The sequence below is a fragment of the Myotis yumanensis genome, unplaced genomic scaffold (assembly GCF_028538775.1).
Source record: "Myotis yumanensis isolate MYYU_CA2020_CCGP unplaced genomic scaffold, mMyoYum1.0.hap1 SCAF_1, whole genome shotgun sequence".
NCBI lineage: Eukaryota > Metazoa > Chordata > Mammalia > Chiroptera > Vespertilionidae > Myotis > Myotis yumanensis.
The window spans coordinates 206605730-206622728 of NW_027223752.1; the positions used below are offsets into that span (position 1 = coordinate 206605730).

Here is a 16999-nt window from a genome sequence, read left to right on the forward strand (position 1 = left end):
GTTTTTGATTCTTTGATGCTTGTAAAATACTTTATGCAAAAGGGATAAAATTTAGGGCAGAAAGCAGCTTGTGTGTAGGAATAAAACTTGCTTCATTTCTGTATTTAGTTGAGGGCAGATTTGATTTGGAGATCCTCAGATCCAAAAGTACCTAAGTGTGGAGGTCTCGGAGGTGAGAACAGTTGCTGGTGTTATTTTGGAAATGTCAGCTGAGGTCAAATATGGTATTGAAAACCATGATGAAGAGTTTGGACTTAATTCTACAGGCAGTAGAGCTTGTTGAAGTGTTTTAAGTCAGAGGGAGATGAATCATATTAACATTTAGACAGATGACTGATGGGATGAGTCATCTACTAAATGTTAACATAGGTGGGTTATGTTAGCAGAGAAAGGACAACATGGAAGTCAATTTTCCAGCAGGTGGGAAATTGACTCTGAAGCAAGGCACTGGCTATGGGAATACCAATAGGAGATGGATTCAATATATTTTATTGGTAACAAATCCAATGAGAAGGGCAAAGGACAAAGATGTATTCCTAACAATTTTCAGTCAAAAGCAAACCTTATTTTCCACGGTATTCCCATTGTTAATTATGTGCCATCACTGGTGGGTCAAATATGTCTTGATAGATTGAGCATTGGTTAAGATGTTGGCCAGCCTGTGACTGGCTGAATGTTTTAGTGCTGGAGGCACTTTGGAAGCACTCTTACTTAGAACCTTATGACCCTTTCTGGACATCAAGATCTTCCCCAGGATCAGCACCTTAGTGTTGGATGGAGCTTCAGAGGTCAGCTAAACAAACTTTCACTCTACGCCTTCATGAATGGAGAACCAGAGCAGTTAGCTGAATTGCTCCTCTTGAGATAGCTAGTTAGTGGCAGAAATGGGAGGAGAATCCTGAATCAGTGCTCTGTTTACTCTGCCATGCTGCCTCAACTGTGAGCAGATCAAATGGAGCCACTGATGTGTGTGTGTGTTTTTTTAACTAAAAGGAAGAAACTTGGAGATTATCTGAACTGGTATTTCTCAACCAAAATCCATATAGGGTTCTCTGGGGAAGCAGAACCAATAGGATATATACAGGTATATGTAAGAGGAGATTTATTGTAGGAATTGGAGGCAGAGAAGTCCCGCAGCCTGCTGTCTGCAAGCTGGAGAACCAGGGAAGCCATGGGTATAATTCAGTCCAAGTCCAAAGACCGAGAACCAGGGGGATAGATGGTGGAAGGCCTGGTCCGAGTGTGACGGCCTGAGAACCAGGAGTGCTGATGTCCAAGGGCTGCATAAGATGGATGTCCCATCTCAAGCAAAGAGAGATGTTAAAGTCATGCCACTCTCCCTTCAGTAAGATAAACTCACCTTGATTCTTTATTGCTACATCTTTTTCAATATTATAATCACTAAAATTTGTTATAATTTTATATTTGGTTATACTCACACCATACCCCTCATTGAACCTCATAGATCTAGGTTAGAATCCACTCCAAGTTTGCCATCTGTAGGACAAAGCACCCTTTTTTCTTAGTAATAAATGTTGAGTGGAGTTAACATATAGCATTTTGTGTGTTTGCAGATTATGCTGTTGTTTTAATATAGCAAGTATTCCAGAATAAAGACTTGTTCAACCCTGCATTCTGTTTTTATAAAATAGTCCTTACATTTTAATGCTGCTGGGACTGATAAATTATGTGAAAGTAAGACCAGGACAGTCCTTATTTATCAATTCCAATTGCCTTTTTAAAAAAATTATTTGCTTAAAATGATGCATGCTTATAATTCCATACAGTGCCAGAGTTTCATTGTAATGATAACATCAGAGCTGAAATAATTCCTGAAGAAATCCATTTGTTTTTATTTTTCAGGAAACCTGCCTTTTAACTAATACCAATCGGCCTGCTTCGTTTTTTTGTAAAACAGATGCAAAAGTTCTTGTAATAAGTAAAGAAGTAAGTATCTGATGATATTTAGTAAAATGACTAATACTTGAAGGAAACCTTTCCGGGGAACCCAGATAAATTTTAAAACCAAAAATCTTTTAAAATATGTTTTCATTGATTTTAGAGAGAGAGGAAGCGAGAGGGATAGAGAGATAGAAACATCACTGAGAGAGAGAAGCATCAACACCCCTACTGGGAATTGAGCCCACAACCCAGACATGTGCCCTGACCGGGAATTGACCTGGTGACCTCTTGGTTCATGGGTGGGTGCTCAACCACTGAGCAACACCGGCAGGGCTCAAAGCCAAAAGTATTTACAATGAGAATGAATATTAAGGAAAATAAGTGTCTATATTTAAATAGTGTTAGTTAATGCTTTGTGCTGATCTATGGTGTTAATTAGATTCAAATTATCACAGATATAGGGGAGGCAGACTTTTACCTCTACCCTGTAAAGGGTGTTTTGGCTGTGCCTGGGAATGAAACTGACATAAAACAAATTAACAGGAGAAAAGCTTACAAATCTAGATCATTTTTATATGACATAGGAGTCCTCACAAAGAAATGAAAAGAGGTGATTGTGGAAAAGTAACTAAAATATATGAGGAGGTTACAGGAAGATAAGAATTATTTTAACGAGGTCTGTTTTTATAGAATTCTCTCGGCTTTGACTCTTCATCAAAGAATGTTTCTTTCCTCCTGGTACAGAAGAGGGCATCTTTCACAAGGGAGTTTTTAATCTCCTGTTTTCAGGAAGAAAAGGGGAGATTAGAACGCTCTTCTTTCATGTACTGTTTTTTAGATTTCTTTAGCTCAAAATCATCCTTATGCCAAAGTGGCATATTTTGGGGTGGTATATTCTGCCACCCTTCACAGACCATAGGATTTTTTTTTCAAGGATTAAGTTAGGTAACTCGCATAAAACTGTTAGATCAGTGCCTGGCAGAACAACTTTCGTTGCTATTAATGATAATAAAAACAAATAATGATAGGCTGTTGATGACAGATACATGCCCTTCAAATAAACTTTTGAAATAATTGTGAGTACCATTGCTGTGTTATTTAGGAAAACAGTTGTCTGGTTCATTGCTGGGTTTGTAATTCTGTCAAAATGCCTTTCACAGGGCTGTGCTGGGCTACTGCTGAAACTCGTACCAAGGAGGCAGAAGCTGTGTGGTTCTGTTGGGTGATTGCAGTGCGCTTTGTCGCACAAGCCTGCGTCAAGTGGAAACAGTTTTTCATTTTCATTATTTTGGGGGAGTTATTTATAAGTGTTTAACAGTTCTTATAGTAGGCTCAGAGGTGTACTATCATTCCCTTTTTATTTTAAAAATATGTCTTAGATAAATCGCATGAGGCATGTAGCCTTATTTTCAGGGGCATGGTGATATAAAAACAGATGCTCTGTTGTTGTTTTATTGCTTTGTTTTTAGTTTTTTGTGTGTTTTGTTTTGTTTTTAGTTTCTCTAGACAAGTGGCTTTCTGAAGCTATTTAGGCCATGTGTTCCTATTCTGCCTTATAAATCTTGATGTGCCAGGTACTGGAGCGATTGCTTAGTTGTTCCCTTGGGAAGCCCGAAGTGAAAACATCGATTGGGCTCTTTTGGGCTGAGAGCCCTGTTCAGCTATTTGGCTGGCAGGAATGTCTTCGTTTTGTCATTAGGGAAACTAGTGGCAGCAGGTTCTTGCCTAGAAATATTTATTATTATTGGCGTGGTCATAAGGACTGTCTCCTTACAAGTACTGTTGGTAAGTTGTTTTGGAAGCAACGGAATGTGCTTGAATCTGTACGCATTTGTTTAAAAATTTTTAAATGCATATCTTTGCCAATACTTTGATAAAGCCCATGAGATTTTCTGTATATTTGCTAGTATAAATAATTTTGTGAGTTGTTCCTTACAGTCAGAGTAGAATGTACCATTGTCTACCTTGAAAATGTCATGAGGCCCTGACCGGTTTGGCTCAGTGGATAGAGCGTCAGCCTGCAGATTCAAGGGTCCCAGGTTCGATTCCGGTCAAGGGCATGTACCTTGGTTTCGGGCACATCCCCAGTAGGGAGTGTGCAGGAGGCAGCTGATCGATGTTTCTCTCTCATCGATGTTTCTAACTCTCTATCCCTCTCCCTTCCTCTCTGTAAAAAATCAATAAAATATATTTAAAAAAAGAAAATGTCATGAGAAATTTCTTGACCATTTGAATTTTTATGACTATCAATTTAATAGATGCATGCTGTGTATTTCTTGACTGGACCAGTGCTATAGGAACTTGATGGACTGTGACGATTATGGCCATAGTAAGTGCCATGTACTCAAATGTTCTGTGAGAAAAGCAACAGAAACACAATGATATGCAGGATGTGGTTTTCTTTTTAAATATTATATTTGATTTATTATTTATGAGCTAAAAAAGAAAGGTGAGCTCCATTAACCCAGTGACCTTTATTTCCCCCCAAGCAGGATAATTGCATTCTAATGGACATATAGGAACAGTGGGTATTGTAAATACAACTCCCTGAACAAGTGGAGCTGCTGGCTTCGGCCTCGGAAAGCATCCAATGGGTTTCAGCATAAATTTAGAAGCAACTCAGAATTCTTTACCAAACAAAATAGGAAAATGCTGCCAATGTGTTAGCATCAGGAAAATCGAATCATGTTCCTGGTGTTCATCTTATATTTTCTTTAAGCATAATATGTTCTTTTAAAAAAGATACAGTATTCAGTTTTATTCCCGATTGAAATTACAGCCTGATGGTACACGTGTCCCGGTGGCATGTCTCACAGCCTGCAGTGATTCGCTCAGGTTGGTGAGCAATATGTGCATCTTGTGTGAAATCATGATTGAGGCCACCTGCTCTGGCTGCTGCTCACAGACCTTCTGTGTGTGTGTTTTTGATGTTAAGAGACTTAATTTTGAGACCTTCCCGGGATCTGGCCTGGAGAAGAATGGAGTCTCAGTTCTGCCTTTGGGTCCTTGCTGTCCTGGGGTCACAGAGATGCCAAAGAGAGGTTGTCAGTGGTTCTGACAACCATTGATATTCTCTGACAGTTCTTCACCTGTCAGAGGCCAATGAGAAAGACAAGGATGGTGTACATTTTTCACAAAGCTGAATTTACTCAAAATTGTAAAGCAAGATCCCCTATGTTTCGATTACACTCGTGTGTGTGTGTGTGTGTGTGTGTGTGTGTTTTGTACTTACATGTTATTTATTTCCTGAAATAATATTGACAATCCCTGGTAGTTGTTGTTGTTGTTTTAATGTTCAAACAGAAAGAGGTGGTCAGCTGCACATCATATTTTTTAAGGATTTATTAAAAATATGTTTTTATAAATTGATTTCAAAGAGAGGACGGGAGAGGGAGAGAGAGATAGAAACATCAATGATGAGAGAGAATCATCAATCAGCTGCGTCCTGTATGCCCCCTACTGGGGATCAAACCTGCAACTCAGGCATGTGCCCTGACCAGGAATGGAACCATGATCTCCTGTTTCATGGATCAATGCTCAACCTCTGAGCCACACCAGCTGGGCTGTACATCATATATAAAAACTTTAAAAAAAAAAATCCTCACCTGAGGATATTTTCCCATTGGTTTTTAGAGAGTGGAAGAGACAGGGAAAGACAGAAACATCAATGTAAGAGAAACACAACAATTGGTTGCCTCCTGCACGCCCCTGACCAGAGTCTGTGCTGGAAAGGAGCCTGCAACCGATAAAAACATTAAAAAAAAAACCAAAAAACTGACCTGGGAAATCCCTCAATCTGGAAGCTAGTGTACTTTGTCAAACTATTTGTCTTTATGAGAGCTTAGCTCTCAGTGTTAGGAAATCCTCCCTCTGAACTGCTGGCTTTCTATTATTTGTTATATGTTGTCTATCAAAATAGCATTGCTTAGTCCTTAAGAGCTGTGAACTGGGCAACCAGAGTTCAAATTTCAGTGCTGCCACCGTGAGTACTGGGCCACCTATTTAACTTATCAGAGCCTCAGTTTCCCATCCATATAAACAGCAATAACATAGTACCAATTCATAGAGCTGCTATGACAAGAAGGGAGTTAACACATCTAAAATGCTTTGAACAGTGGCTGACATAGAAGACACATATTGGCATATATGAATTTTGCAACTGATCATATTTTCCTTTTTTGCCTTCATCACAGGACAGCTATAGCCAGATTTGCCCATATCTAGCTCTAGATGGTCTGGGACATAATTAGATGAAATCTTATGGCTGGCCTTGCTTTTCCCCTGTCTGTATTCTCTCCTCCCTCTGACTTTCTCCACTGTTTATTTCCACTGTTCATTATGTGCTTAAAAAAATCCCACCAATATTTGGGATTGGGGTTAGATATAAATAAAATAACCGATTAACTTAAAAAGTTCCATTTCACCTGGCCGGCGTGGCTCAGTGATTGAGCGTCAACCTATGAATCAGGAGGTCACGGTTTGATTCCTGGTCAGGGCACATGCCTGGGTTGTGGGCTCAATCCCCAGTGTGGGGTGTGCAGGAGGCAGCTGATCAATGATTTTCTCTCATCATTTCTATCTCTCTCTCCTTCTCTCTTCCTCTTGGAAGTCAATAAAAAAATATATTTTTAAACGTTCTATTTCTTACACTAAGCCTTCCTGTTCCACTTCAGCCTGAGTGATTTCACCACACTCTGACTTCAGAGCTGCTGTGATTATACAAGTCATTTGGTCATCCACAGACTCCCAGGATATTTGAGCAGGAAAGTACGGTAAATGAGGTGACTGTGATCGTGAGCTCCTGGGACCCCCGGGGAGCTGGCTGCTGGGAAAAAGGCCATAGATAGAGGTCTAATGGGAGAAGATTAGAGGAACTGACACAGCTGAGTCACAGTTACCAAACACTATCATTTGCTGAACACCTTTTTAAAGAAACAACAACACAGATTTGTATATTTCACTTGCAGTAGCTCATTCAATTCTCCCAATGACTCCATTAGCTACTCTTCTTATTTCTCTCTCACAGACTGAAGAAAGAAAGCTAACAGATCTGAAGCAAGTTGTCCAGGGCCCACAACTGACAAACAGTAGAACTCACACCCAGAGCACCTGACCCTGAAATTTCCACTCTCAACCACATGGTTTCCCGTCTAAGTAATTCCCAGGGAGTGATGCAATGAAAGATATAGGCCTCAAAAAAAAAAAAAGAAAAAAGAAAGAAAGATAGAGGCCTCCTGTAAAGTTCCAAAGGATTGCACTGGCAAGCGTGGAGAGATACTTGTGAAACTTCCTAACTTCCAGAATAATAATAAAGGCCTCTTTATTCATTTGTGCCAAGATTTGCTGTATAGTGGCCCATCCTATAATATGCTACCAGAACATATTCCCAGCTTTGTGGCATGACTCACCTTCTTAATCACAGACTTATGTACTCTGTCCTCACTGGCTGGTTGAATCATTTACTTACCATCCTTCAAGTTTTCCGTAATAAAAGGTGGTGTTGGGTACCGAGAAGTCAGCTTTGGCGTGCCTATGCCACCTGGGATTTGGCAGCCACACTCCTTTCCTGAACAGTAAGGGAAACCTGAGCAGTGGAAGTTTATCTCAGAACAGCAGCCAGCCTCAGAAGTCCATAACTGGCCTGTATTTTGGAAGGGAGTTTCAGGCTGGTGTGTCTAGAGCTGGTGGGTACTCTGTTCTGGCCAGGCCATGGAGTGGTCTCAGCACTTGCCCGGGAAGCAAATACTGTGGCAGAGACTGATTTGTGACAGGAAACTTGAAACCCTCGTTTTGTATGTGAACACATGCATTAGACTTAGAGGTTGTACTTAAACCTGAGTGGACGGTTATCAGCAGTACTTGCTGTGATTGCCCAAGAAGGTTGCAATGGACATTACAATTTCACAATTTTCTCTTTCTGGTTTTGTTTGTTGTTTGCTCAGAAACTTGATACATCAAAACCACTTCAAGTTTATTGGACCTGGATCCTAGCAAAGGGAGGTCTAATCACTGGGAAATAAATGTTCTCCTGAGAATAAATTTCAAGCCTCTTCACAGCATGCTGCTGATTGCTCATCCAAGGCCCAGATTTTACAAAAACTTGTCCCCAACAAGTACTTAGAAAATCGAGTGATTTTCAGATGTTTTACTCAGGTATGCATAGCATACTTATAATTACCAGTCTTGCCTTTATTCAAACTTGCTTAGTAGGAACAACTCATTTAATATGAGTACTCTGTTCCATCTTTTTATATATATATATATATATTTTTTTCTTTATTGATTAAGGTATTACATATGTGTCCTTATCGCCCCATTGCCCCCCCACTCATGCCCTCACCCGCCTGTTGTCTGTGTCCATTGGTTGGGCTTATATGCATGCATATAAGTCCTTTGGTTGATCTCTCCCCCGTACACCCACCCTCCCCTACCTTCCCTCTGAGGTTTGACGGTCTGATCAATGCTTCTCTGTCTCTGGATCTGTTTTTGTTCATCAGTTTCTGTTGTTCATCATATTCCATAAGTGAGGGAGATCATGTGATATATATCTTTCTCTGACTGGCTTATTTCACTTAGCATAATGCTCTCCAGTTCTATTCATGCTGTTGCAAATGGTAAGAATTCCTTCTTTTTTACCGCAGCATAGTATTCCATTGTGTAGATGTACCACCGTTTTTTAATCCACTCATCTGCTGATGGGCACTTAGGCTGTTTCCAAATCTTAGCTATGGTAAATTGTGCTGCTATGAACATAGGGGTGCATATATCCTTTCTGATTGGTGTTTCTAGTTTCTTGGGATATATTCCTAGAAGTGGGATCACTGGGTCAAATGGGAGTTCCATTTTTAGTTTTTTGAGGAAACTCCATATTGTTCTCCACAGCGGCTGCACCAGTCTGCATTCCCACCAGCAGTGCACGAGGGTTCCTTTTTCTCCACATCCTCGCCAGCACCTGTCATTTGTTGATTTGTTGATGATCGCCATTCTGACAGGTGTGAGATGGTACCTCATTGTCGTTTTGATTTGTATCTCTTGGATGATTAGTGACTTTGAGCATGTTTTCATATGTCTCTTGGCCTTTCTTATGTCTTCTTTTAAAAAGTATTTATTTAGGTCTGTTGCCCATTTTTTGATTGGGTTGTTTATCTTCCTTTTCTTAAGTTGTATGAGTTCCCTGTAAATGTTGGAGATTAAACCCTTATTGGAGATAACATTGGCCAATATGTTCTCCCATGCAGTGGGCTTTTTTGTTGTTTTGTTGATGGTTTCTTTTGCTGTGCAAAGCTTTTTATTTTGATGTAGTCTCATTTGTTTATTTTCCCTTTAGTTTCCATTGCCCTAGGAGCTGTATTGGTGAAGAAATTGCTTCGGCATATGTCTGAGATTTTGCTGCCTATGGATTCCTCTAGTATTTTTATGGTTTCCTGTCTTATGTTTAAGTCCTTTATCCATTTTTGAATTTATTTTTGTGTATGGTGTAAGTTGGTGGTCTAGTTTCATTTTTTTGCATGTATGTGTCCAATTTTCCCAACACCATTTATTGAAGAGACTGTCTTGACTCCATTGTATGTTCTCTGTTCCATCTTTTTAATGAGTTGTTATTCTCTATTTTCTCTCCATCATAAATTTTGGTGAAACTTAGCACTGTAGATCATGTGTACTTGAGTCATATAACAGGCAAATACAGTAAACTTTCAGATGCCTTTTTTCTTCCCCAGGCTGGATAGTTCTCAAAATAATCTCTGTTTATGTTTATATTAAAGCAGGAACAACTTTCATCTTCACAGCCTTGTACTATAATGAATAGTCCAGTTACATAACTGATCTAGTTTTATAGTTCTCTCTGTCCTCCAACAATTTTTATGACTAGCTTCTCAAAAGGATTGAAACCACCTGGCTTAACAGTCACATGAGAAGTCAGCATGTCTTACTAGCAGCTTAATCTTCTGAAATGAACCTGAATTCCTTCTCCCCACCCCCTTTATCTCCCTTCATTTCTTAAATTTGTATTTATCAAAAAATAATTCCTTGTGTTAGGGCCCACCACAAATAAAATAGATACAGTGTACATTCTTATACAACCTAATAGGTTTAATATTGGTTATTGATTTATACAGTTGATTTCTGATCCACATAATCTAGTCATCTAAGGCTAAATTCACAGGATAGTAAGTGGATTATGTATTCCTACATGTTTCTTTTTTTGTAACATCAGGGAGTATAGCCTATAAAGGGGGTGTAGCCGACTGGCAGCCAACCTCCGCACTGGGTGGTGAAGATCCTGTTGTCTGGGCCTGACTGATGTCAGATTTGTAGTTCCAGACATTTGCATGCCAGCGCTTCATGAGATGCCTCCTGAGAAGAGGAGAGGACTGACCCATGTTAATTTACAAGAGAATGGTGTAAACCTAAATGTTGGCTTCTTAGCGTTGATGGTGAATATTCTTTTCCAGTCACTAAGATATCCGTGTTTATTATTTCATGAATCCTTCCTATATTAGGGTGGCCTGAGAGGCTGAATTCACAGTCAGAGGGATGCTAAGTGAAGATAAAATTGAAGTAAAGTTCTGTAAGTGGTCTCGAGGGATCTTTTATCCAGGCCAAGGGGACGCCTGGAATAAACCCAAGCCTAGCGCTCAGAGCACCTCCAGAGTGAGGCAGTCACCTCCCACCGATTCCGTGTCTCAACTCTGATGGGCACTTACCGCCAATTCTTCCCTTTCTCCATCTCCACCTCCATTTGCTGTTTCTAGGCTTATTACTGTTCTGAGTGACCATTCTCTCATAATGTATGCTAATGTCTTCAAGATTGAGTTACAGCCAGACCTTACTCTTAGCCATTCCATCTCTTTAAAATGATTTTGCTTCTCTCTTATCTCTTCTGGGATGGGTTATAATTACTAGCCAAACTCTTAACATTCTAGGACTTTAGTTGTACCTCTCTGTCTAATCAAATTGTTCTCTTTGTTTCTACCTGTCTACCACAGCATTTTTTAAAAGTGCTGTATTTCTTTAGAACAAAAACATTATCCTTAAATAATCCATGAGTTGTCTTTGGTTAGGCCTCTTTCATTCCTGCATCCATTTAATCTATTTATACTATATTTGCCTATTGACTAAATTTTAGAGAAGTGCTTTGAACTGAATTCAGACCCAAGCTTTCAGAGAAAGAAACTCTTGTTCTTAATCATTAACTAGACTCAAAGGGTTTATTTTGAAACTAGAGGGCTGGTGCACAAAATTGGTGCACTCATGGGTGGTCCCTAAGCCTGGGTTGTGAGAGGGCACAGACCAGGCGGAGGGACCCCCATGGTGCATGATCAGGGCCAGGGAGGGACTTGGGAGGTTGGCCAGCTGGGAAGGGACTGCGGAAGGGCTCCAGAGCATGTCCAGCCCATCTGTCTCAGTCCCGATTGGCCAGAACCCCAGCAGCAAGCTAACCTACCAGTAGGAGCATCTGCCCCCTGGTGGTCAGTGCATGTCATAGTGAGCAGTTGAGCGGCCTTAGCATATCATTAGCATATTACACTTTGATTGGTTGAATGGCCAATCGGGCAACTGGACACTTAGCATATTAGGCTTTTATTATATAGGATAATATCAACCACACCATTTTTTTCACTCGTTTTAGCACTTTCTCAGGGATTGCTTTGTTCTGTCCTGGGTCAGTTTCCCTGGTTCTGGATGCTAGTACTGGTTCTTCCTGCCACCATGGGCCCATTCTGACAGTGACATTTTGACTGGGTCTATTTGAGTTATCACCATCTTGGGTTTATGTGCCCTCTATATGAGAGTCTTCCATATGTGATAAAGTAAGCAGCCACCTGCTTTATCTGTATTAAGTCTGGGCCTTTGCCCAGACGGCTGGTTTTTATATTTTCAAAATAATGCCTACTTAAACTCCATACTTTTCTCTTATATCCCCGATAACTTTATATTATCTTTCATAGCTTCACAGAGTTGCATTTGTTTTGTTCACAGTGAGTTCATGCCCCTGGACCTCATCATCCATTTGCCACCATCTGTTGGTAAATGAAAACTATGGAGTTTAACACTTCTCAGCAGTCTGGTGTATTGAGATCATCTTTGTCATCACTTTTGACATTGCTTAAAGGAATTCATGTGCAACTACTGGCATTCTCACTTCCAATTTTAGTACTTTTGGGTGTGATACATTTCTTAAAAACTCTATCCAGCCTATTAATAATAGACAAGAGATGGCGTCATATTAGCACATGGGGCCTTGAAGAGGAGGGTCCCTGGGGGTTCCGAAGAGCAAATTATAGAGTACATCTCATGTCTTGGAAAGGGAGCAGATTCTATAATGAATTTTTAAGTTAGCAATTTGTTTAGTCTCCTGGGGCCCTGACCGCCTGCGGAGGTTACGGGGGTAAGAAGCACCTGCTGAGAGGAATTTCTCAGTCAGAACCAACATTTAAAGTAGTGGTGTGTTAATGCTTAAAGAGAAATGCTGCATGCATTTTTTATAGGTTCTAGCTTTTGCAGCTGGATCTCACAAATGATGCTCCCCGAGGCTGAGCCAGCTTGCCATTTTCCAGGCTCCGGTTTCCATTATTTATGTCCTTTCCAATAGCGTCTATGGCACATTTAAAGACGTAGCTTTGTTAAAAGGACAGCCTCGTACCTGAATGGAGGCATGTGTCAAAGGACATTGAGTCTCCATTTTTTAAACCTTGCTATTTTTATTTAGGAATAGTCAGTGATTTAACTCATAATCAAATACATTTTCAAGGATTCTTAGTTCATGGGGGCTGTTCTTTGAAAAATGAACCCTTATGTGATTAGTGTTTGATTAAATGCTCACAGAGGAGAATTTTCATCACAATATCAAGTGAAGATGTATCATAAAAAATTAGATGAGAACTCAAAGGTAATTGAAGATCCCCTGAGTTTTTATGATATTAGCACAGAGTAATTTGAGTTTGAAAAGAGAAACCAAGTATTTTGGCAGTCTTTATTTGTGCCGAGTCAGCTCAGCCAAGGGTTCACAAGCCTGAGTGATAGTGGTGAAGGATGAAGAAATGACAAAGAGAATAAGCTGGGTCTATCTTCCTGTGCCTGGCTGAGGCCCAGAGAGAGATCCAGAGGCAAGCTGCGCCTTTATTTTATAGCCAGAGGTAAACAAGGTAGCGGTCACCATAGTTACAATGTTCCTGTGAGTTTCACTTGTTTTGGCAGCACTTGCTGCACCACCCAAAGCCCATTAGCTACCTAGGAAGGATCTAGGGAGCGTCATAAGATCAAGCCTAATTATGCTAAGAGGACTGTGCCCTCTAAGCTGGGACTTGTTTGTGGCTTTGCCAACAGGTCAGTCCGAGGCTTAACCCTATAGTCAGCCCTACGTTTAGCAATGGTTCAAGAGGTTCCCATAGATCATATTTTTCTAAGGGACAAAAAACATGGAAATATAATCGACATGGAATATATAATAGACCCCTCAGCAGGGAAGGAGATGTGGACCTTTGCTCTCGGACAGGCTGACTAACTCCTGGCGCCTTGTTTGATAGTGTCCATGTGAGCCCCACATCACCTCTCCCAGTGCAAATGCAGTTCTAATGACATTATTGCCCAAATCACGGTTCATCTTGGCCCCTCCTGGGAATGGTCCTCTCATTTCAGGCATCCCCAAGGTACTGTGTGCTTGTCCTCAGAAACGTATCCACTCAAGCTCTTGTTCTTGCCTCCTCACCAGGCTCCTTATGCTGCTCGGGGGATGTCTCTGGGCACAGTGCCCATTCTACACTGTGGGTCTACTGTGGGGTGGGGCGGTCTTCTTCTCTGGCCCTTCGGTTTCATGGTTAAACCTTCTCTCATCACGATTAAAAACCAGAGCCTTGGACTGTGAAGGGGACAGATTCTATCCCATCTCGTTGATCTCCTTGTCTTCCCTCTTTTGGGCACCCTTGCCAGAAAAGAGCTGCTTCTTCCTCAGTCATAAATATGATCCTCTTTGATGATCAGTTCTCACATTGCTTGAATCCTATAAGGATCACTAGGTCACCAATTCTGCAAAACACAGTCTAGTTGGGACACAGGACACCTTGCTACAAATACAGTTTTACTTGAAAAACAGGAAATGTAAGTACACTAGTCAGTACAATAGTGAGGTTTCAGACAAGCTTAAATGGCACACAGGATTCATCTAAGGAACTTCAATACCTTTTGACTGACCTTCGAGATTCTCTGATGACTGTGACAAATAGAACTTTACTTATTTATCCCTCATTCCCCTGTGCTCACTGGAACACTGTAAAAATGATGTAAAGACTGCAGAAACTTAAAAATGGAACATTCCCTATTTCTACTCTCAAGAAGTAACCCCTAAAAAAGTATCTATCATATATAACTTCCTTTTTCTTGTGTGCGCTTTTCCTCTCTCTGTCTCTCTCCACAGACACACACACACACACAGACACACACACACACACAAAATCATTATTTATGTTATGTAATATATTTTCTTTTTTCTAATTACACACTCTTTTATGGCATAAAAAGATCAGTATTGGTTAGATATTGCCACAGAGACACTGAGGAATAAGCTACCCTAAAATTTCTGGCTTAAAACAACTCCCTTCCTCCTGGATCTGCTAGTCGGCTGGCTTACGCCCATGCCTGCAGCCTGGCTGCGGCTGCCTGATGGAGGCTTTGCAGACTGGCAGCTCTGCTTCACACTACAGGTGACCTTGGGGCCCTTCTGCTCCAGGTGCTCATTCTCCTCTTAGGACCAGTTACCAACAGGCAATGGGTGAGCACCAGAGGGCATACCTAAGCTTTTGAACACAGTTGTTGTGTCATATCTGCTGACATCTCATGGACCAAATAAAAGTTCACAGCAAAGCCAGAGTCCAGGAGTAAGGAAATATATTTCTTCTTTTGTGAGAGGAATTGCAAAGTGACATGTCAAAGGCCATGGATGTGTGTGTATGCGTGTGTGTGTGTGTCGGGGGGGGGGGGGGAGATTGAGGCTGATAATTTAATTTACCACACCACTCTCTGACATTTCACAGCTGTTCCCTCCTTATCCACGATGCTCTAGCTGTATGGGGCCTTTTCTCTGTTCCTTGAACACAGTGGTTCTCAACCTTCCTAATGCCGCGACCCTTTAATACAGTTCCTCATGTTGTGGTGACCCCCAACCATAAAATTATTTTCGTTGCTACTTCATAACTGTAATTTCGCTACTGTTATGAATCGTAATGTAAATATCTGATATGCAGGATGTATTTTCATTGTTACAAATTGAACATAATTAAAGCATAGTGATTAATCACAAAAACAGTATGTAATTATATATTCAATATGTGTTTTCTGATGGTCTTAGGCGACCCCTGTGAAAGGGTCATTCGACCCCCAACGGGGTCGCGACCCACAGGTTGAGAACCGCTGCTTGAATACAACAAATTCCTCCCCACTCTAGGACTGTTTACACCACACTACACTATGCTATAAATTTATTGGTGGCTTTAGCACTAAAGTTTGCTTTCCAGAATATTCCAGTAACGTGACACCTAATCCTTGTCTTTCTTCATGTTTTAGCCCTTTATTTTATTTCTGATGATCATTAGAGCATTCATTGACTTTAGGATAGATCTGAAAGCATTTCAGATTCACTGTTGAATCAATAAAACACTTTTATTTTCCTCTGATACTGTGAAACCTGCCAAAAGATGACAAATTAATTTGCTGCACATTTGCTCAGTAGGAATAATGGGCAGGGGGTAGAACACTAGGAGGATAAACAAGTTTAATGGAACTTTAGAACTGAGAGTTGAGATTACTTGGATTTTGTGAGCTTCTTGATGTAGATATTATATTCTAAGCATTTACTAGTAAAGCTAATTTGTTTTTCTTTATTCACATTACAAATGTATCAGTGTTCAGTGGTTGGGGGCTCATTTGCCTCATGCATCCCAGGCACCCTGTGGAGTATTCCAAGACTCTGGAGGAGCAGGGTTTGTGAAGGTGGAAGGTCAGGTGTAAAGTGCATGTCTGGGGTTGGGTTGGCCCAGAGGGCACTCCAGCCCCAGGTTCATGGATGAAAGGGACCAGTGGAGGGAATTCAGGGCCTTGCGCCTTTGCGTCTGAGAGAAGGAGGAAAGAGAGGGAGAAGCCATGCGGCTTCCTTAACCTGCTGGCTTAGGGAGAGCATGCGAGAACCACTTTCCTGGTGGCAACTTTCCAGTAGGCCCAGACCCCAGGGAGTGTGGCCTCCTGCACAGTGTGAAGCACATTAACAAAACAGTCGGTACATAATTCGGCAAGTCCGACACTATAATAAATGCTTTATACCTGAACTCATCATTGACATCTGGATCAGGAACAATCTGCGAAGCCATCCTGGGTCCCTGTTGGAGATCAAAGGGCCCTAACCTCCCAAAAGCCCTGGCTGATTTTATCAACCAGGAAACTCATGCTATTTATTAGCATTTATCCATCCAGGGTTCACCTGGAGCAGGCACCTGCCTCTCCTTATGTAACATTCCTATCACTGTCCAGGGACGCAGCTGCAGTCTTGCATAGCTTCGTGCCCTCGGATCAGGTAACCAGGCTTATGTCACTACAGCCAGTCATCTCCTCTCTGGCCCACCTGCTCCATTCCTGGGACTATAGGGGAGTACAAGGAAGTGGGAGCCCTCCGAAGGCAGGAACTAGGGTGGATGAAGCTGGTGGGCTTGAGAGCAGCTTGGAAGGGGCCTTGGCATGGCTTGTCCCATCCTTTGCTTTCAGTCTGACTGGCCAATGTGGAAGAGCAGAAATAGCAGAAGCAGTTAACACTGATGAGTTAGTTCTACAGAAATGTCCCACAGCAACCCCCATCTTGCCCTGAGAGTTGTTAATAGGATCAAATGAGATGATGCAGATGAGTCTGTTTTGTAAACCATAGTCCTAGCTGTAGGGTACTGTTAGGACTATTGGAAGACTGTCTCTTCCAGTGCAAGAATGATTCATCTCCACCCTATTGATGCCAGGCTTGATCATGTGACTTGCTTTGGCCAATAGCATGTGAGTAGACTTGGGTGCATATCTGGGGAGACCCTTGAAGAGCCAGTATAGGGTTCTCTATCTTCTGTCT

At 41.3% G+C, this 16999-nt stretch overlaps 1 protein-coding gene across 1 annotated transcript in view; it reads left to right on the forward strand.

The window, feature by feature from the left end:
* Positions 1 to 16999, forward strand: part of LOC139007190 (cyclic nucleotide-binding domain-containing protein 2-like) — a 71114-nt gene that overhangs the window by 19936 nt on the left and 34179 nt on the right. The window contains exon 6 of the mRNA XM_070410351.1: positions 1864 to 1947. Coding sequence (XP_070266452.1) covers positions 1864 to 1947 — 84 coding nt within the window. The remainder of the gene's footprint in view (positions 1 to 1863; positions 1948 to 16999) is intronic.